We start from the raw sequence: 17612 nt of genomic DNA, 5'->3' as shown, positions 1-17612 counted from the left end.
TCCGGTGCGGTTCTCCTCTTGCTACCTCAAACGAGAAATGCAACACCTGGAATCTGTTCTGAGGAGCAATGGGTACTCCACAAATTACATTAGAAGTGTAACAGAGCCAAACACTCAGCGAAGTAAGGAACCAGAAGAAGAAATGTCGGTTACGGCCTTTCTGCCATACATTCCCAGAGTGACCGACAGAATCGGCCGTATATTGCGCAAACACGGCGTAAAGACGATTTTCAAACCGACAAGGAAGATCAAAGAGTGTCTTAGATCGGCGAAGGAGAAAAGAGACCCACTTGCAATGTCGGGAATATACCGTATACCTTGCACATGCGGAAAAGTTTATGTCGGAATGACTGGACGATCCATTAACACCAGGATCAAAGAGCATAACCGACATTGCAGGTTGGGGCAGGTGGAGAAATCGGCCGTGGCAGAGCACGCACTGAATGAGACCGACCACGTAATAAAATTCGCCGACACGGAAGTTCTGGCTGTAGAGAAGCACTATCACACGCGCTTGTTCAGAGAAGCTGTAGAAATCCAAAAACACGCGAACAGTTTCAACAAGAAAGAGGAAAGCCTTAAGGTAAACGGATCCTGGCTTCCCGTACTGCAGCGAACGACCGTCGCAGGTAGCAAGAGGAGAACCGCACCGGAAATGACCGCGGAGAAGCCCTCGGACGTTGGCGCGCCAGGTACATATAGTCTGCGGCCGCGAGCTCGCCTCCAGTTCACCACCGGCAATGGAGGGTGAAGCTTTGACAATGCCAGCCACTCGTGCTGGCGAAACGTCAGAAAAATCATTAGATGAACGTCGGCCGAAGAACCCGAGACAGAAGCCAATAGGCAGTTTGTCAACAAGTGGCCACGAAAGCCTTAACAATTTTGTCCATTCATTATCTGAATGGGATGCTGACAATTCCATATCTGCTATTTCTAACAAAAATACTCTCCTAGCCTTCTTGATGGATCTATTACTTTCAATAACCATGATCAACATGATGACTTGATGATGTCTAATCCCTGTCTCTGTACCGGATGCTTTACCGGTAGAAAATACAGTCGTCGGTATAATGGTGGGTTCTTACTTTGCTCTGGGAGAGGACCGAGTGGATATTACACTGAAGAACCAAAGAAACCGGTACACAAGCCTAATCTCGAGCAGGGCCCTCGCGAGCACACAGAAGTGCCACAACACGACGTGCCATATCTGAAGTAGTGCTGGGGGCAACTGAAACATCAATCCTGCAGGACTGACCATAAATCCGTAAGAGTGCGACGGGGTGGAGATCTCTTCTGAACAGCACGTTGCAAGGCATCCCAAATATGCTCAGCAATGTGCATGTATGAGGAGTTTGGTGGCAAGTGTATAAACTCAGAAGAGTGTTACTAGAACCACTTTGTAGCAATTCTGAAAGTGTTGTGTGTCGCATTGTCCGTCGGAGTGCACAATGGACATGAATGAATGCACGTACGTGTCACCTGTCAGAGTCGTATACAGACATACACTCCTGGAAATGGAAAAAAGAACACATTGACACCGGTGTGTCAGACCCACCATACTTGCTCCGGACACTGTGAGAGGGCTGTACAAGCAATGATCACACGCACGGCGCAGCGGACACACCAGAAACCGCGGTGTTGGCCGTCGAATGGCGCTAGCTGCGCAGCATTTGTGCACCGCCGCCGTCAGTGTCAGCCAGTTTGCCGTGGCATACGGAGCTCCATCGCAGTCTTTAACACTGGTAGCATGCCGCGACAGCGTGGACGTGAACCGTATGTGCAGTTGACGGACTTGGAGCGAGGGCGTATAGTGGGCATGCGGGAGGCCGGGTGGACGTACCGCCGAATTGCTCAACACGTGGGGCGTGAGGTCTCCACAGTACATCGATGTTGTCGCCAGTGGTCGGCGGAAGGTGCACGTGCCCGTCGACCTGGGACCGGACCGCAGCGACGCACGGATGCACGCCAAGACCGTACGATCCTACGCAGTGCCGTAGGGGACCGCACCGCCACTTCCCAGCAAATTAGGGACACTGTTGCTCCTGGGGTATCGGCGAGGACCATTCGCAACCGTCTCCATGAAGCTGGGCTACGGTCCCGCACACCACTAGGCCGTCTTCCGCTCACGCCCCAACATCGTGCAGCCCGCCTCCAGTGGTGTCGCGACAGGCGTGAATGGAGGGACGAATGGAGACGTGTCGTCTTCAGCGATGAGAGTCGCTTCTGCCTTGGTGCCAATTATGGTCGTATGCGTGTTTGGCGCCGTGCAGGTGAGCGCCACAATCAGGACTGCATACGACCGAGGCACACAGGGCCAACACCCGGCATCATGGTGTGGGGAGCGATCTCCTACACTGGCCGTACACCACTGGTGATCGTAAAGGGGACACTGAATAGTGCACGGTACATCCAAACCGTCATCGAACCCATCGTTCTACCATTCCTAGACCGGCAAGGGAACTTGCTGTTCCAACAGGACAATGCACGTCCGCATGTATCCCGTGCCACCCAACGTGCTCTAGAAGGTGTAAGTCAACTACCCTGGCCAGCAAGATCTCCGGATCTGTCCCCCATTGAGCATGTTTGGGACTGGATGAAGCGTCGTCTCACGCGGTCTGCACGTCCAGCACGAACGCTGGTCCAACTGAGGCGCGAGGCTTGAAATGGCATGGCAAGCCGTTCCACAGGACTACATCCAGCATCTCTACGATCGTCTCCATGGGAGAATAGCAGCCTGCATTGCTGCGAAAGGTGGATATACACTGTACTAGTGCCGACATTGTGCATGCTCTGTTGCCTGTGTCTATGTGCCTGTGGTTCTGTCAGTGTGATCATGTGATGTATCTGACCCCAGGAATGTGTCAATAGAGTTTCCCCTTCCTGGGACAATGAATTCACGGTGTTCTTATTTCAATTTACAGGAGTGTATAAAGGGGTCGCATATCACTCCAACTGCAGACTCCCCACACCATTGCAGAACCTCCACCAGCTTGAACAGTCCCCTGCTGACATGCAGGATCCATGCATTCATGAGGTTCCCTCCATACCTGTACCCGTCCTTCCGCTCGATACAATTTGAAACGAGACTCGTCCGACCAGGCAACATGTTCCCAGTCATCAACAGTCCAATCTCGGTGTTGACAGGCCCAGGCGAGGCGTAAGCTTTGTGTCGTGCAGTCATCAAGGGTACACGTGTTGCCCTTCGGCTCCGAAAGCCCATATCGATGATGTTTCGTTGAATGGCTCCCACGCTGACAGTTGTTGAGGGCCCAGCGTTGTAGTCTGCAGCAATCTGCGGAAGGTTTTCACTTCTGTGACGTTGAAAGATTCTCTTGAGTCGTCGTTGGTCCCGTTCTTGCAGGATCTTTTTCCGTCCGCAGCGATGTTGGAGATTTGATGTTTTACCCGATTCCTGATATTCACGGTTCACTCGTGGAAAGGTCGTACATGAAAATCCCCACTTCATCGCTACCTCGGAGATGATGCGTCCCAGCGCTCGTGCGTCGACTATAACACCACTTTCGAATTCACTGAAATCTTGATAACCTGCCATTGTGGGAGCAGCAACCGATGTGACAGCCGCACCAGACACTTGTCGTCTCATATAGGCGTTGCTGACTGCAGCGCCGTATTCTGCCTGTTTACTTAGCTCCGTATTTGAATACGAATGTCTATACCAGTATCTTTGGCGCTTTAGTGTATAAAAGCAAAATGGACTCCATCTTCAGGCCACGAGTTGCCTACCGGGACCATCCGATCGCGGTGTCATCCTCAGAGGAGGATGCAGATAGGAGGGACGTGGGGTCAGCACACTGCTCTCCCGGTCGTTATGATGGTATTCTTGACCGAAGCCGCTACTATTCGGTCGAGTAGCTCCTCAATTGGCATCACGAGGCTGAGTGCACCCCGGAAAATGGCAACAGCGCATCGCGGCCTGCATGGTCACCCATCCGAGTGCCGACCACGCCCGACAGCGCTTAACCTCGGTGATCTCACGGGAAACGGTGTATCCACTGCGGCAAGGCCGTGCCCGCTTCAGTGTATAAGACATAAAATATTACTTCACTTTGTTTCAACACAGATAAGAAGAATTACTTAACTTTCCACAGTCAATTCCCACCGGAAAGTCATGAGACTTACCACTGTCTCTGAACATTAACAACCGAGCAAGGTGGCGCGGTGGTTAGCACACTGGACTCGCATTCGGGAGGACGGCGGTTCAAATTCGCGTCCGGCCATCCTGATTTAGGTTTTCCGTGTTTTACCTAAATCGCTTCAGGCAAATGCCGGTATGGTACCTCTGGAAGGGCACGGCCGACTTCCTTCACCATCCTTCCCTAATTGGATATGACCGATGATATTGCTGTTTGGCCCCCTCTTCGCAACCAACATTAACGTATTACGTGATACAGAGACAGTACAACTCTCTCACTAAGAATACATTTAACTATAACTTTCACGATGAGGTCAGCCGGATACACTGATCTCACAGCTGGCCTACTAGAAGACGATGCTGTTGTCTTACTCGATGACTGCGGACTGTACTCGGGCGTAAGTAGAAGTCCCGTTTCGGCGGAGTGGTTACGCCATGTCGCTCACTCGGCGCTGCGTCTTGCAGCGACATTTTTTTTCCTGCAGTTGCTTCGCGACGTACCAACCTCGCTTTGTAACTTCGCCCTTCAGACGACATCTCAATGGTACTATCGATAAGGCCTGGCCTGTTTGTCGCTACAAGGTCTGAAACATTTCCATTGCGTGTTGGTTGACCGACTACGACCTCTAGTATTCCCAGAACACATAATCGGTTTATCAGACAGGCTGATGAACAGCACTACAAGACTGATCGCTGACGATGCGTTTGCTTACGGGAAAACGTCGTCGTTGGACGAAGCAAATGCAAAAAGACTTGAAGAAAAAAATTCGCGTCGCTAATTTAGCATACGACGGTGATTCGGATTCCCCGTCTTGCCCGAGTATCTATAGGAAGAGCACGTGAGAGTTGCCCGGCTTTAACGCGACAGGTCCTGCATGCGCCCGCACGAGGCGCAATAGTTGTGGCAACGCATCTCGTGGTCGTGCGGTAGCGTTCTCGCTTCCCACGCCCGGGTTCCCGGGTTCGATTCTCGGCGGGGTCAGGGATTTTCTCTGCCTCGTGATGGCTGGGTGTTGTGTGCTGTCCTTAGGTTAGTTAGGTTTAAGTAGTTCTAAGTTCTAGGGGACTTATGACCACAGCAGTTGAGTCCCATAGTGCTCAGAGCCATTTTTGAAGTTGTGGCAAGCACGTGAGGCATTGCCCGCCTCTGGCGACTGTTCACCACTTAAATACCACAGCCCGGCTATTGCTGGCCCCTCTCTCGCTAGCAGTGAGCTCTATACTACCTGGATGTCGACCTTCAGCTGTCCGATCGTGCTACCCATAGATGCTCATATTTCGTTTCTTGCCGAACTACAACATGGCTGCTAGGAACCCTCACAGAACACGAAAAGAAAATACTTTTTGATTCCGCTTCCACATCAGCCTATTACATAACATATTGACATAAAGTTCAAAACGAGAAACCAGTCTGCAATTCCTTGTCACGTACAGATCGACGCAAATTTGTTTGACAAACTGCAACACGAATCTGCAGATAGGTTGCAGTTCTATACTCAGAGAGCAGACTTCTATAACCAGGTTTTACACTGCTCGCTAGTCTCTGAAGCCCTCAGGCACGCGCCATTGAATAGCAGACTTGCCTGATATACACTACTGGTCATTAAAATTACTACACTACGAAGATGACGTGCTACAGACGCGAAATTTCACCCACAGGAAGAAGATGCCGTGATATGCATTCACACAAGGTTGGCGCCGGTGGCGACACCTACAACGTGCTGACATGAGGAACGTTTCCAACCGATTTCTCATACACAAAAAGCAGTTGACCGGCGTTGCCTGGTGAAACGTTATTGTGATGCCTCGTGTAAGGAGGAGAAATGTGTACAATCACGTTTCCGACTGATAGAGGTCGGATTGTAGCCTATCGTGATTGCAGTTTATCGTATCGCGACTTTGCTGCTCGCGATGGTCGAGATCCAATGACTGTTAGCAGAATATGGAATCGGTGTGTTCAGGAGGGTAATATGGAACGCCGTGCTGGATCCCAACGGCCTCGTAACACTAGCAGTCGAGATGACAGGCATCTTATCCGCATGGCTGTAACGGATTGTGCAGGCACGTCTCGATCCCTGAGTCAACAGATGGGGACGTTTGCAGGACGACAACCATCTGCACGAACAGTTCGACGACTTTGGCAGGAGCATTGACCATCAGCTCGGAGACGATGGCTGCGGTTACCCTTGACGCTGCATCACAGACAGGAACGCCTACGATGGTGTACTCAACGACTAACATGGGTGCACGAATGGCAAAACGTCATTTACAGCATTATCATGGTCCCATCCGTGTTTGGCGACATCGCGGTGTAGGCACATTGGAAGCGTGTATTCGTCATCGCCATACTGGCGTATCACCCGGCGTGATGGTACGGGGTGCCATTGGTTACATGTCTCGGTCACCTCTTGTTCGCGTTGACGGCACTTTGAACAGTGGACGTTACATTTCAGATGTGTTACGACCCGTGGCTCTACCCTTCATTCGATCCCTGCGAAACCCTACATTTCAGCAGGACAATGCACGACCGCCTGTTGCAGGTCCTGTACGGGCCTTTCTGGATACAGAAAATGTTCGACAGCTGCCCTGGCCAGCACATTCTCTAGATCTCTCACCAACTGAAAACGTCTGGTGTATGGTGGCCGAGCAACTGGCTCCTCACAATACGCCAGTCACTACTGATGATGAACTGTGGTATCGTGTTGAAGCTGCATGGGCAGCTGTACCTGTACACGCCATCCAAGCTCTGTTTGACTCAATGGCCAGGCGTATCAAGGCCGACATTACGACCAGAGGTGGTTGTTCTGGGTACTGATTTCTCAGGATCCATGCACCCAAATTGCGTGAAAATGTAATCACAAGTCAGTTCTAGTATAATATATTTGTCCAATGAATACCCGTTTATCATCTGCATTTCTTCTTGGTGTAGCAATTTTAATGGCCAGTAGTGTACGTTTCTGATTGGGATTGCTCCCTGGACTGTTGTATACGCTTAAGATGACTGTGCTACGCTCTAGACTTGTTTTGGTTTCTCGTTGTAACAACACAGGTTTCACTCATATGTTGACAACCGTCATGAAACATTACTGCGCCCATTTTATTAAATTTATATTGAAAGAACTGTGAGTAAGTACTGAACACATGGACAAAGATTACAGTATTTCCCGGCGGGGTCAGGGATTTTCTCTGCCTCGTGATGACTGGGTGTTGTGTGCTGTCCCTAGGTTAGTTAGGTTTAAGTAGTTCTAGGGGACTGATGACCATAGATGTTAAGTCCTATAGTGCTCAGAGCCATTTGATTACAGTATTAGCGTAACTGTCAAAGAGATATTATCAACTGCGAGAAAGAACCTCTATGCAATATGAAGTGTGATGTAGGGCTGTGTTTGAGCACGACTCGAACTGTTCCAACCGTTTACGCCACAGTTCGGGAAATCTCTGATTCTGTTCGATATTTTGGTCGGCCTGCGATCTAGCGGCTTTTGTGTGTACTATCACAACTACCCGCCTTGGCGTTTTTAAAGCGCTATGGATTTTAACGATAAAAATAACTGAAACAAGGACTGAGTTATCTTCTACGTTGCAGGCCAAGCGCAACAACGGCAACTAATAAATATATAAAAGATTGCAACTATGATTCTGTGCAGTTCTCACGGTTTCGGTCGTCCTGCCATGTAGTGAGGTCTGATGGTACTATATCCAAGACGGGTCATTGTGCTGTTATTTACTATCGCAACAAAATTTACAGTCACTTCATTACGTTACATTCATTTGTTCAGCATATAACTGTTGATTGTCTATATATGTATATATATATGAATATATTCTAAACTCCGTCTGAATAGTTGTCGAAAGGTGCATCGGTATCGGCCGACCTCTGTGTCTTCCTCAGCCGACAGGCATCACTGGATCCAGACATGGAGGGGCATGTGGTGAGCACACCACTCTCCCAGCCATTGTCAGTTTATATGACCAGAGACGCTACTTGTAAGTCAAGTAGCTCCTCAGTTGACCTCAAAAGAGCTGAGTGCACCCCACATGGCAACAGCGTTTGGCAGACACAAATGGTCACCCGTCCAAGTGCCAGCCAAGTCCGACAACGCTTGACTTCGGTGATCTGACAGCAATCGGTGTTACCACGGTGGCAAGATCGTTGGCAGGATATATATGTACTGTTAGCAAAAATATTGAAATTTTCTTGACTGATCTACTTCATTACTCGTTCCCCTAATAAACATTCAGATAAAGACAGGCTACATAAAAAAAAGACAATACACAGGATTTCCGTTAAAACTGGCTGTGACAAAGAAAATACTGTGCTTTGCTCTGAGGTCTTTCATTTCCTTTCTCACAGTCAATTTAAATTCGATGGCACAATATTTAAGCCATTAGAAAAGTTGTTTCTCCCATACGCAGTATTTAAGAAAAAAAGGTTCAAGTGACTGTAAGAACTATGGGACTTAACATCTGAAGTCACCAGTCCCCTACACTTAGAGCTACTTAAACCTAATTAACCTAAGGACATCACACACACCCATGCCCAAGGCAGGATTCGAACCTGCGACCGTAGCAGCAGCGCGGTTCCGGACTGATGCGCCCAGAACTGCTCGGCCACAGCTGCCGGCAGTATTTCTACTTAAATTTTAAAGGAAAACTGTATACACAACAATGTGCTGTTTCGTTTTTTTTCCCCTGCAGTCGGTTTTCACAGAAAACAGGAAGTCTGTATTTATGGCACCTTATGATTTGAATGCCACTAAGATATCAGAATTGTCCAGATCTCTGTAATCCTACCCGTTCGCATATTAAAACTGTGTGAAATGCTGTTATTGAAGCTGCTATCCTCAGGGATCCAGCTGCTGAGAAGGCCTTGCACATCCTTCATGCCAGTGATCTCAATCGATTTACACATCCATTTTAAGCGACATCAGTTCCCAGGCAGTGTTTCATTTGCCATAGCAATAAACAAAGCTCAAGGTCAGAGAGAAGCGGGAAGAGGAGATGGATAGAGGGGTTGCGGGAGGAAATGGATACAGAATGGAGAAAAGAGAAGACAGACAGAGAGATGGGGGAAAGAGAAGATTGGGGGAAAGAGAAGCTGGGCAGAGAGAGAGAGAGAGAGAGAGAGAGAGAGAGAGAGAGAGAGAGAGAGAGAGAAGGGGGGGGGGAAGAGGTGGACAAAGATGTGGGAGATCAGAACGTACCTCCAATTTTTATGCATATTTAGCAACTGCAAGGCATTACCAGGTTCGATAGTTAATTATGTAACCACAAAACTCAATAACTTGCAGCTGCCGTCCGGTTAGAAATCTAACAGACAGATTTGTATAGGTAGTATACACTAGGAAAGTCTGCATTCTCTCGTAGTTTAGTCATGACAAAGTTATTACCACACACTTTTTGTTTTGTCGCAAAAGAGTTAATTAACTGCCCCCACATGTAGTGAACCACTGCCCTGTAGACATGTATGGCATATAGTGCGGCTTCGTGAGACTCTTAACACGGCTCGAGGGCCAGCCACACTTACGGGTGTTGTTGGTGACGTAGATGTAGCCTCCCTCCAGGCCGGTGGCGAAGGCGAAGATGCACTTCCAGGGGCCCAGGTCGCTCTTCGTCGGCCGGTGGATGGTGACGCCGCAGTCGTGCGTCATGGCCCGCGTCAGACCGCCTCCGTAGTAGCTGTAGCTGTAACATGGCGGGCCTTCCGTCCTCAGAGTGTTCCTATACCTCTGCGCACGCGCGTCCAGTGTTTCCTGCGTTTGCCGTTAGAAAGCGCTGGTAGCAAAGATGGCTACCATTAAGAAGCTTGTTTTGTAGCCATCCTCCGCAGCAAGCATATAAATATTTGTTTTGTAAATAAAACTGCCTTTTCCTGCTGTTAGTTACTTTATTTATCCCATACGCGTTTCGCCTTCTCCTGTTCTAAGGCATCATCAGTGTGATCTATAACGATACAGTTTTGTTAGTTATAGATTATCAAACAGTTCACTTCCGGATTTTTGTAAAAAAAGTAATTACTTGCGATTTGCTGATCTGCGTTTCCTCACATTTAGTCTGTAGGTCGCACTATCACTTTTATCACTGCCACATAATCACGCCTTTGCCTTCTCGCCTTCCACACACTGTTCACCATGTTTCTCACTATTTTTTGTGGTGGACTATTGTTTTGTCACTCCGTACAACTATTTCGTCGTACACTGCTTTTCACAGCGTAAATATTGCGACTCCATTACCTCTTTCATCTTCTTTGGTATGTTTACCTATTTTTTATCAACCTAACAAAGTATATGTTCGATACGAACTCCTATTTATGGTTCAAATGGCTCTGAGCACTATGTGACTTAACATCTCAGGTCATCAGTCCCCTAGAACTTAGAACTACTTAAACCTAACTAACCTAAGGACATCACACACATCCATGCCCGAGGCAGGATTCGAACCTGCGACCGTAGCAGTCGCGCGGCTCCGGACTGAGCGCCTAGAACCGCTGGACCACCGCGGCCGGCGAACTCCTATTTATGATGTTTATACCGTGTGTGTGTGTGTGTGTGTGTGTGTGTGTGTGTGTGTGTGTGTATGTATGTATGAGAGAGAGAGAGAGAGAGAGAGTGAGTGAGTGAGTGGGGGGGGGGGACAGAGCCGACTTTTAGGGGGTGGGGGTGGAGGGATGTACTAGCTGTTAGCGAGTGGCTGAAAACTTTGGTGACAGCTGTTTTGGCTTTTCGTTTCAATATTCAGTGGAGGGGTTCATGGATGCGTGAGTGTAAAGATGTTGGGTTCTATTATTATTACATTGGACAGTATTATTATATTAATACTTCTTTCGAACGTTATTCTATTATTTTATCTTTTAGTGTAAATAATGAATTGCTTGGCATGTGCACTTTCTTATTCAACATGATTTTCCCTTCTGCTTTGGTTTTATGTATGTGGTAATTTTCTTGCATGGTCAGGAGGTGTTTTTTATTGTTGATTCTAATTATTTTCATGTCATCTTCTCTATTGGTTGGTTAGTAATGAACATATACTTTGTTAGGTTGGCAACAAATAGGTAAACATACCAAAGAAGATGAAAAACGTAATGGAGTCGCAATATTAACGCTGTGAAAAGCAGTGAACAATGAAATAGTTGTATCGAGTGACAAAAGAACAATAGTCCACAGTGAGAAACATGGTGAACAGTGTGTGGAAGGCGAGAACACAAAGATGTGATTATATGGCAGTGATAAATGTGGTAGTGCGACCTCCAGACCAGATGTGAGGAAACGCAGATCAGTAAATCGTAAGTTATTACTTTTTTTTTTACAAAAAATCGCGAACTGTTTGATAACCTATAACTAACAAAACTGTATCGTTATAGACTCCACTGATGATGACTTAGCACAGGAGAAGGCGAAACGCCTATGGCATAAATAAAGTAACTAGCAGCAGGAAAAGTCAGTTTTATTTACAAAACAAAAGGCTACTATTGTAACGGAAAGCTTTTTGTGTTTTACAGTTTGCAAGGATTGATTCCGTTGTTACAGAGCAACGTCCATTTCATTTTAAGTTTAATCGTAATCCTACAGGTGATAATAGCATCTGTAGACAGTAACATCAGTTTGAAGACACCAGCTGTCTTTGGAAAGGGAAGGCCATGGAACAAGCAAGGGTGCCTGAAGAACAAGTAAGAGTCTTTCGTGTGTAAATAGAAGAAATCAGTCTGGTATACGATACTGCAGCGCCTATCTTATTCTGTTTACAATGCAAAGTTCCTTTGCATCGTCATTAGAATACGACAAGCGCTGCAATCTCGTATTTCTCTGCCGATACCGGCTTGGCGACTTCCAAGTACAGCATGTGATCTGTAAAGTAAATATCGTGTGACTAGGGCCTTCCGTCGGGTAGACCGTTCGCCAGGTGCAAGTCTTTCCATTTGACGCCACTTCGGCGACTTGCGCGTCGATGGGGATGAAATGATGATGATTAGGACAACACAACACCCAGTCCATGAGCGGAGAAAATCTCCGACCCAGCCGGGAATCGAACCCGGGCCCTTAGGATTGACATGCTGTCGCGCTGACCAATTTTTTTTTCATTTTGTTCGTTGTTGATCGTTGTGTTTGGTCGTTGCGGACGACACATGACATCCGTTCAAGTTCGTTTGTTCATCCTTCCACTCAGTTTTTTACACTCCTGGAAATGGAAAAAAGAACACATTGACACCGGTGTGTCAGACCCACCATACTTGCTCCGGACACTGCGAGAGGGCTGTACAAGCAATGATCACACGCACGGCACAGCGGACACACCAGGAACCGCGGTGTTGGCCGTCGAATGGCGCTAGCTGCGCAGCATTTGTGCACCGCCGCCGTCAGTGTCAGCCAGTTTGCCGTGGCATACGGAGCTCCATCGCAGTCTTTAACACTGGTAGCATGCCGCGACAGCGTGGACGTGAACCGTATGTGCAGTTGACGGACTTTGAGCGAGGGCGTATAGTGGGCATGCGAGAGGCCGGGTGGACGTACCGCCGAATCGCTCAACACGTGGGGCGTGAGGTCTCCACAGTACATCGATGTTGTCGCCAGTGGTCGGCGGAAGGTGCACGTGCCCGTCGACCTGGGACGGGACCGCAGCGACGCACGGATGCACGCCAAGACCGTAGGATCCTACGCAGTGCCGTAGGGGACCGCACCGCCACTTCCCAGCAAATTAGGGACACGGTTGCTCCTGGGGTATCGGCGAGGACCATTCGCAACCGTCTCCATGAAGCTGGGCTACGGTCCTGCACACCGTTAGGCCGTCTTCCGCTCACGCCCCAATATCGTGCAGCCCGCCTCCAGTGGTGTCGCGACAGGCGTGAATGGAGGGACGAATGGAGACGTGTCGTCTTCAGCGATGAGAGTCGTTTCTGCCTTGGTGCCAATGATGGTCGTATGCGTGTTTGGCGCCGTGCAGGTGAGCGCCACAATCAGGACTGCATACGACCGAGGCACACAGGGCCAACACCCGGCATCATGGTGTGGGGAGCGATCTCCTACACTGGCCGTACACCACTGGTGATCGTCGAGGGGACACTGAATAGTGCACGGTACATCCAAACCGTCATCGAACCCATCGTTCTACCATTCCTAGACCGGCAAGGGAACTTGCTGTTCCAACAGGACAATGCACGTCCGCATGTATCCCGTGCCACCCAACGTGCTCTAGAAGGTGTAAGTCAACTACCCTGGCCAGCAAGATCTCCGGATCTGTCCCCCATTGAGCATGTTTGGGACTGGATGAAGCGTCGTCTCACGCGGTCTGCACGTCCAGCACGAACGCTGATCCAACTGAGGCGCCAGGTGGAAATGGCATGGCAAGCCGTTCCACAGGACTACATCCAGCATCTCTACGATCGTCTCCATGGGAGAATAGCAGCCTGCATTGCTGCGAAAGGTGGATATACACTGTACTAGTGCCGACATTGTGCATGCTCTGTTGCCTGTGTCTATGTGCCTGTGGTTCTGTCAGTGTGATCATGTGATGTATCTGACCCCAGGAATGTGTCAATAAAGTTTCCCCTTCCTGGGACAATGAATTCACGGTGTTCTTATTTCAATTTCCAGGAGTGTATTACTGAGGCCAATCGGCTCTCTGACCGAAAACGCTGAGGTACCGTGCCGGCTATTTTTTTAGTTCTCATTTTGTTCGTTTTCGTTCGTTGTATGTGCTCGGGGCGGACGTCGTAACACATCCGTTTAAGTTCGTCTTTGATCGGTTAACTCAGTTCTTTTATTACAGAGGGCTGCTAACCCTCTGTCCGAACACGCTGAGCTACCGTGCCGGCAGTTGTCATTCCATTCTACAGCTGATGGTTGTCACTATTCGCGATTTCGAATACATTTAATATATATTACTTTGAGAGGTTAGTCATGAATTAATAACTCCATTGATACCTGCGTAGAGACTTTTAAAGAGTTGCTTACAACTGTGACCTTATCGTTTCCAGATGTCACAAGCTGTAAGGCTTACAGACTACAGCTTATGTGCGAACTTCGCAAATGAAATGTTGCTGCGTGATAACGAAGATGTTCTGGATCGTGTCGTCTGTAGAGATGGTTGGCTGGTTAGTTGGGGGGAGGAGACGAAATAGCGAGGTCGTAGGTCCCATCGGATTAGGGAAGGATGGGGACGGAAGTCGGCCGTCCCCTATCAAAGGAACCATCTCGGCACTTGGCTGAAGCGATTTAGGGGAATCACAGACAACCTAAATCAGGATGGTGTAACGCCGATTCCTTTGGACTCAAAATTGAAAATATAAAATAGTACCCGAAACCTAATAAAAGTCGCAAAATCCAATATCCTAATTTCAAGTCCCACTGGAATAGTATCACTTGAATAGTAGCAAGTATATGGCTCTGAGGACTATGGGACTCAACTGCTGAGGTCATTAGTCCCCTAGAACTTAGAACTAGTTAAACCTAACTAACCTAAGGACATCACAAACATCCATGCCCGAGGCAGGATTCGAACCTGCGACTGTAGCGGTCTTGCGGTTCCAGACTGCAGCGCCTTTAACCGCACGGCCACTTCGGCCGGCTAGCAAGTATATATAGAAAAGATATCCAGTATAAAGTGACTTAATGTTTTGAAAAGGGAAAGAAAAGAAATAGAATCCATTAGTTTCGAATTAAAATAATAGTAGACCGCAAAGTAGTGTACATATAGATCACGGAATAGAACGAGTGAACTCAAAGAATACTCCCTGTGAGTACTTTTTGAGGACACTGCGTAATACAGAAGAAAAGAGTCATACATTGTTAATGTGCTGCTAGCGCTTGCTGGATCAGGTCGTATCTCAACGTATGCTCTTGTACGTAGGCGCGACGAGATTGTTTTTGTACATTTTTGGAAATTTTTCTATCTGCTAGGAATCATTAAACTTGAAACAGGTAGATCAGCAACCTTGATTATATCACTACGTCAGGCCAAGAGAGGGAAGGATCCGGACTTGTCTTAAATTATACAGGGAAGACTGAACTTTACCCCAAAGTACACTGTTAGCAATTTACCGACATAGGAAGTGAACATTGGTATTGAATTGTGAGAAAGTTCTGAAGGTTCGTTAAAGTAGCAAATGAAATCTGGATCTTGTTACAACCTCTTTGACCCAAACTTACGTAACTAATTTCCCCGCCCCCCCCCCCCCCCCCCAGCTTAGGGGAAAGTTATTTCCTTAATAAAATGGTTCAAATGGTTCTGAGTACTATGGGACTTAACTTCTGAGGTCATCAGTCCCCTAGAACCTAGAACTACTTAAACCTGACTAACCTAAGGACATCACACACATCCATGCCTGGGGCAGGATTCGAACCTGCGACCGCAGCGGTCCCGCGGTTCCAGACTGTAGCGCCTAGAACCGCTCGGCCACCCCGCCCGGCATTTCCTTAATACAGTGATAGGACGTGAGCAGTATAGAGTAAACCAGCATAAAGTGGATTTACTGTGTGACATTTCTTTCAAACCATTTAATATTGTGTGTTTATGAAATATTTATTTGTGCGACGACATAGATTAATAATAGAGCGCAGCATGCATAAATATTCTTGGCCGCGTTAGACAGTTATTGTACCGATTCGAACTATTAAGCTGAAAACTTTAGGGGAGAAACTATTGCCGTACATGAACTGTAGCCATAATTAGTACAAGGATAGCCACTGGTGTGCAACTACTTGTAGCTGTGCTCGTACGCGTCGGGGAGCATATACACTCCTGGAAATGGAAAAAAGAACACATTGACACCGGTGTGTCAGACCCACCATACTTGCTCCGGACAATGCGAGAGGGCTGTACAAGCAATGATCACACGCACGGCACAGCGGACACACCAGGAACCGCGGTGTTGGCCGTCGAATGGCGCCAGCTGCGCAGCATTTGTGCACCGCCGCCGTCAGTGTCAGCTAGTTTGCCGTGGCATACGGAGCTCCATCGCAGTCTTTAACACTGGTAGCATGCCGCGACAGCGTGGACGTGAACCGTATGTGCAGTTGACGGACTTTGAGCGAGGGCGTATAGTGGCCATGCGGGAGGCCGGGTGGACGTACCGCCGAATTGCTCAACACGTGGGGCGTGAGGTCTCCACAGTACATCGATGTTGTCGACAGTGGTCGGCGGAAGGTGCACGTGCCCGTCGACCTGGGACCGGACCGCAGCGACGCACGGATGCACGCCAAGACCGTAGGATCCTACGCAGTGCCGTAGGGGACCGCACCGCCACTTCCCAGCAAATTAGGGACACTGTTGCTCCTGGGGTATCGGCGAGGACCATTCGCAACCGTCTCCATGAAGCTGGGCTACGGTCCCGCACACCGTTAGGCCGTCTTCCGCTCACGCCCCAACATCGTGCAGCCCGCCTCCAGTGGTGTCGCGACAGGCGTGAATGGAGGGACGAATGGAGACGTGTCGTCTTCAGCGATGAGAGTCGCTTCTGCCTTGGTGCCAATGATGGTCGTATGCGTGTTTGGCGCCGTGCAGGTGAGCGCCACAATCAGGACTGCATACGACCGAGGCACACAGGGCCAACACCCGGCATCATGGTGTGGGGAGCGATCTCCTACACTGGCCGTACACCACTGGTGATCGTCGAGGGGACACTGAATAGTGCACGGTACATCCAAACCGTCATCGAACCCATCGTTCTACCATTCCTAGACCGGCAGGGGAACTTGCTGTTCCAACAGGACAATGCACGTCCGCATGTATCCCGTGCCACCCAACGTGCTCTAGAAGGTGTAAGTCAACTACCCTGGCCAGCAAGATCTCCGGATCTGTCCTCTATTGAGCATGTTTGGGACTGGATGAAGCGTCGTCTCACGCGGTCTGCACGTCCAGCACGAACGCTGGTCCAACTGAGGCGCCAGGTGGAAATGGCATGGCAAGCCGTTCCACAGGACTACATCCAGCATCTCTACGATCGTCTCCATGGGAGAATAGCAGCCTGCATTGCTGCGAAAGGTGGATATACACTGTACTAGTGCCGACATTGTGCATGCTCTGTTGCCTGTGTCTATGTGCCTGTGGTTCTGTCAGTGTGATCATGTGATGTATCTGACCCCAGGAATGTGTCAGTAAAGTTTCCCCTTCCTGGGACAATGAATTCACGGTGTTCTTATTTCAATTTCCGGGAGTGTAATTATTTGAACTGATCGATATCACTGAAGCGCACTCGGCGCGAATACAGTGGAGCAGGACAGATTTTTTTTTATGTAATGTTCCTCATGAGACAATATTACAGCTAGTTAGTCGGAGCACGAATTTCATCAACGAACATTTCCAATATATCTTAAGAGGAGTAATTACAATGACCAGATGCCGGTTTGATCCGTCGTCTTCCCGAATGCGAGTCAAGTGTGCTAACAAGTGCGCCACCTCACTCGGTTCTGCAGAGATTAATCGGCTGATCACCTAAGTGGAAATGTAAACACAAATATTGTGTTCA

The 17612-nt window shown here is 48.7% G+C and overlaps 1 protein-coding gene across 1 annotated transcript in view; it reads right to left on the bottom strand.

The window, feature by feature from the left end:
* Positions 1-17612, bottom strand: part of LOC126253187 (uncharacterized) — a 237491-nt gene that overhangs the window by 51904 nt on the left and 167975 nt on the right. The window contains exon 6 of the mRNA XM_049954351.1: positions 9681-9838. Within this exon, the coding sequence (XP_049810308.1) occupies positions 9681-9838 (158 nt within the window). The remainder of the gene's footprint in view (positions 1-9680; positions 9839-17612) is intronic.

Source organism: Schistocerca nitens, chromosome 4 (assembly GCF_023898315.1).
Source record: "Schistocerca nitens isolate TAMUIC-IGC-003100 chromosome 4, iqSchNite1.1, whole genome shotgun sequence".
Lineage (NCBI taxonomy): Eukaryota > Metazoa > Arthropoda > Insecta > Orthoptera > Acrididae > Schistocerca > Schistocerca nitens.
This window is presented reverse-complemented; position numbering and strand designations above follow the sequence as displayed.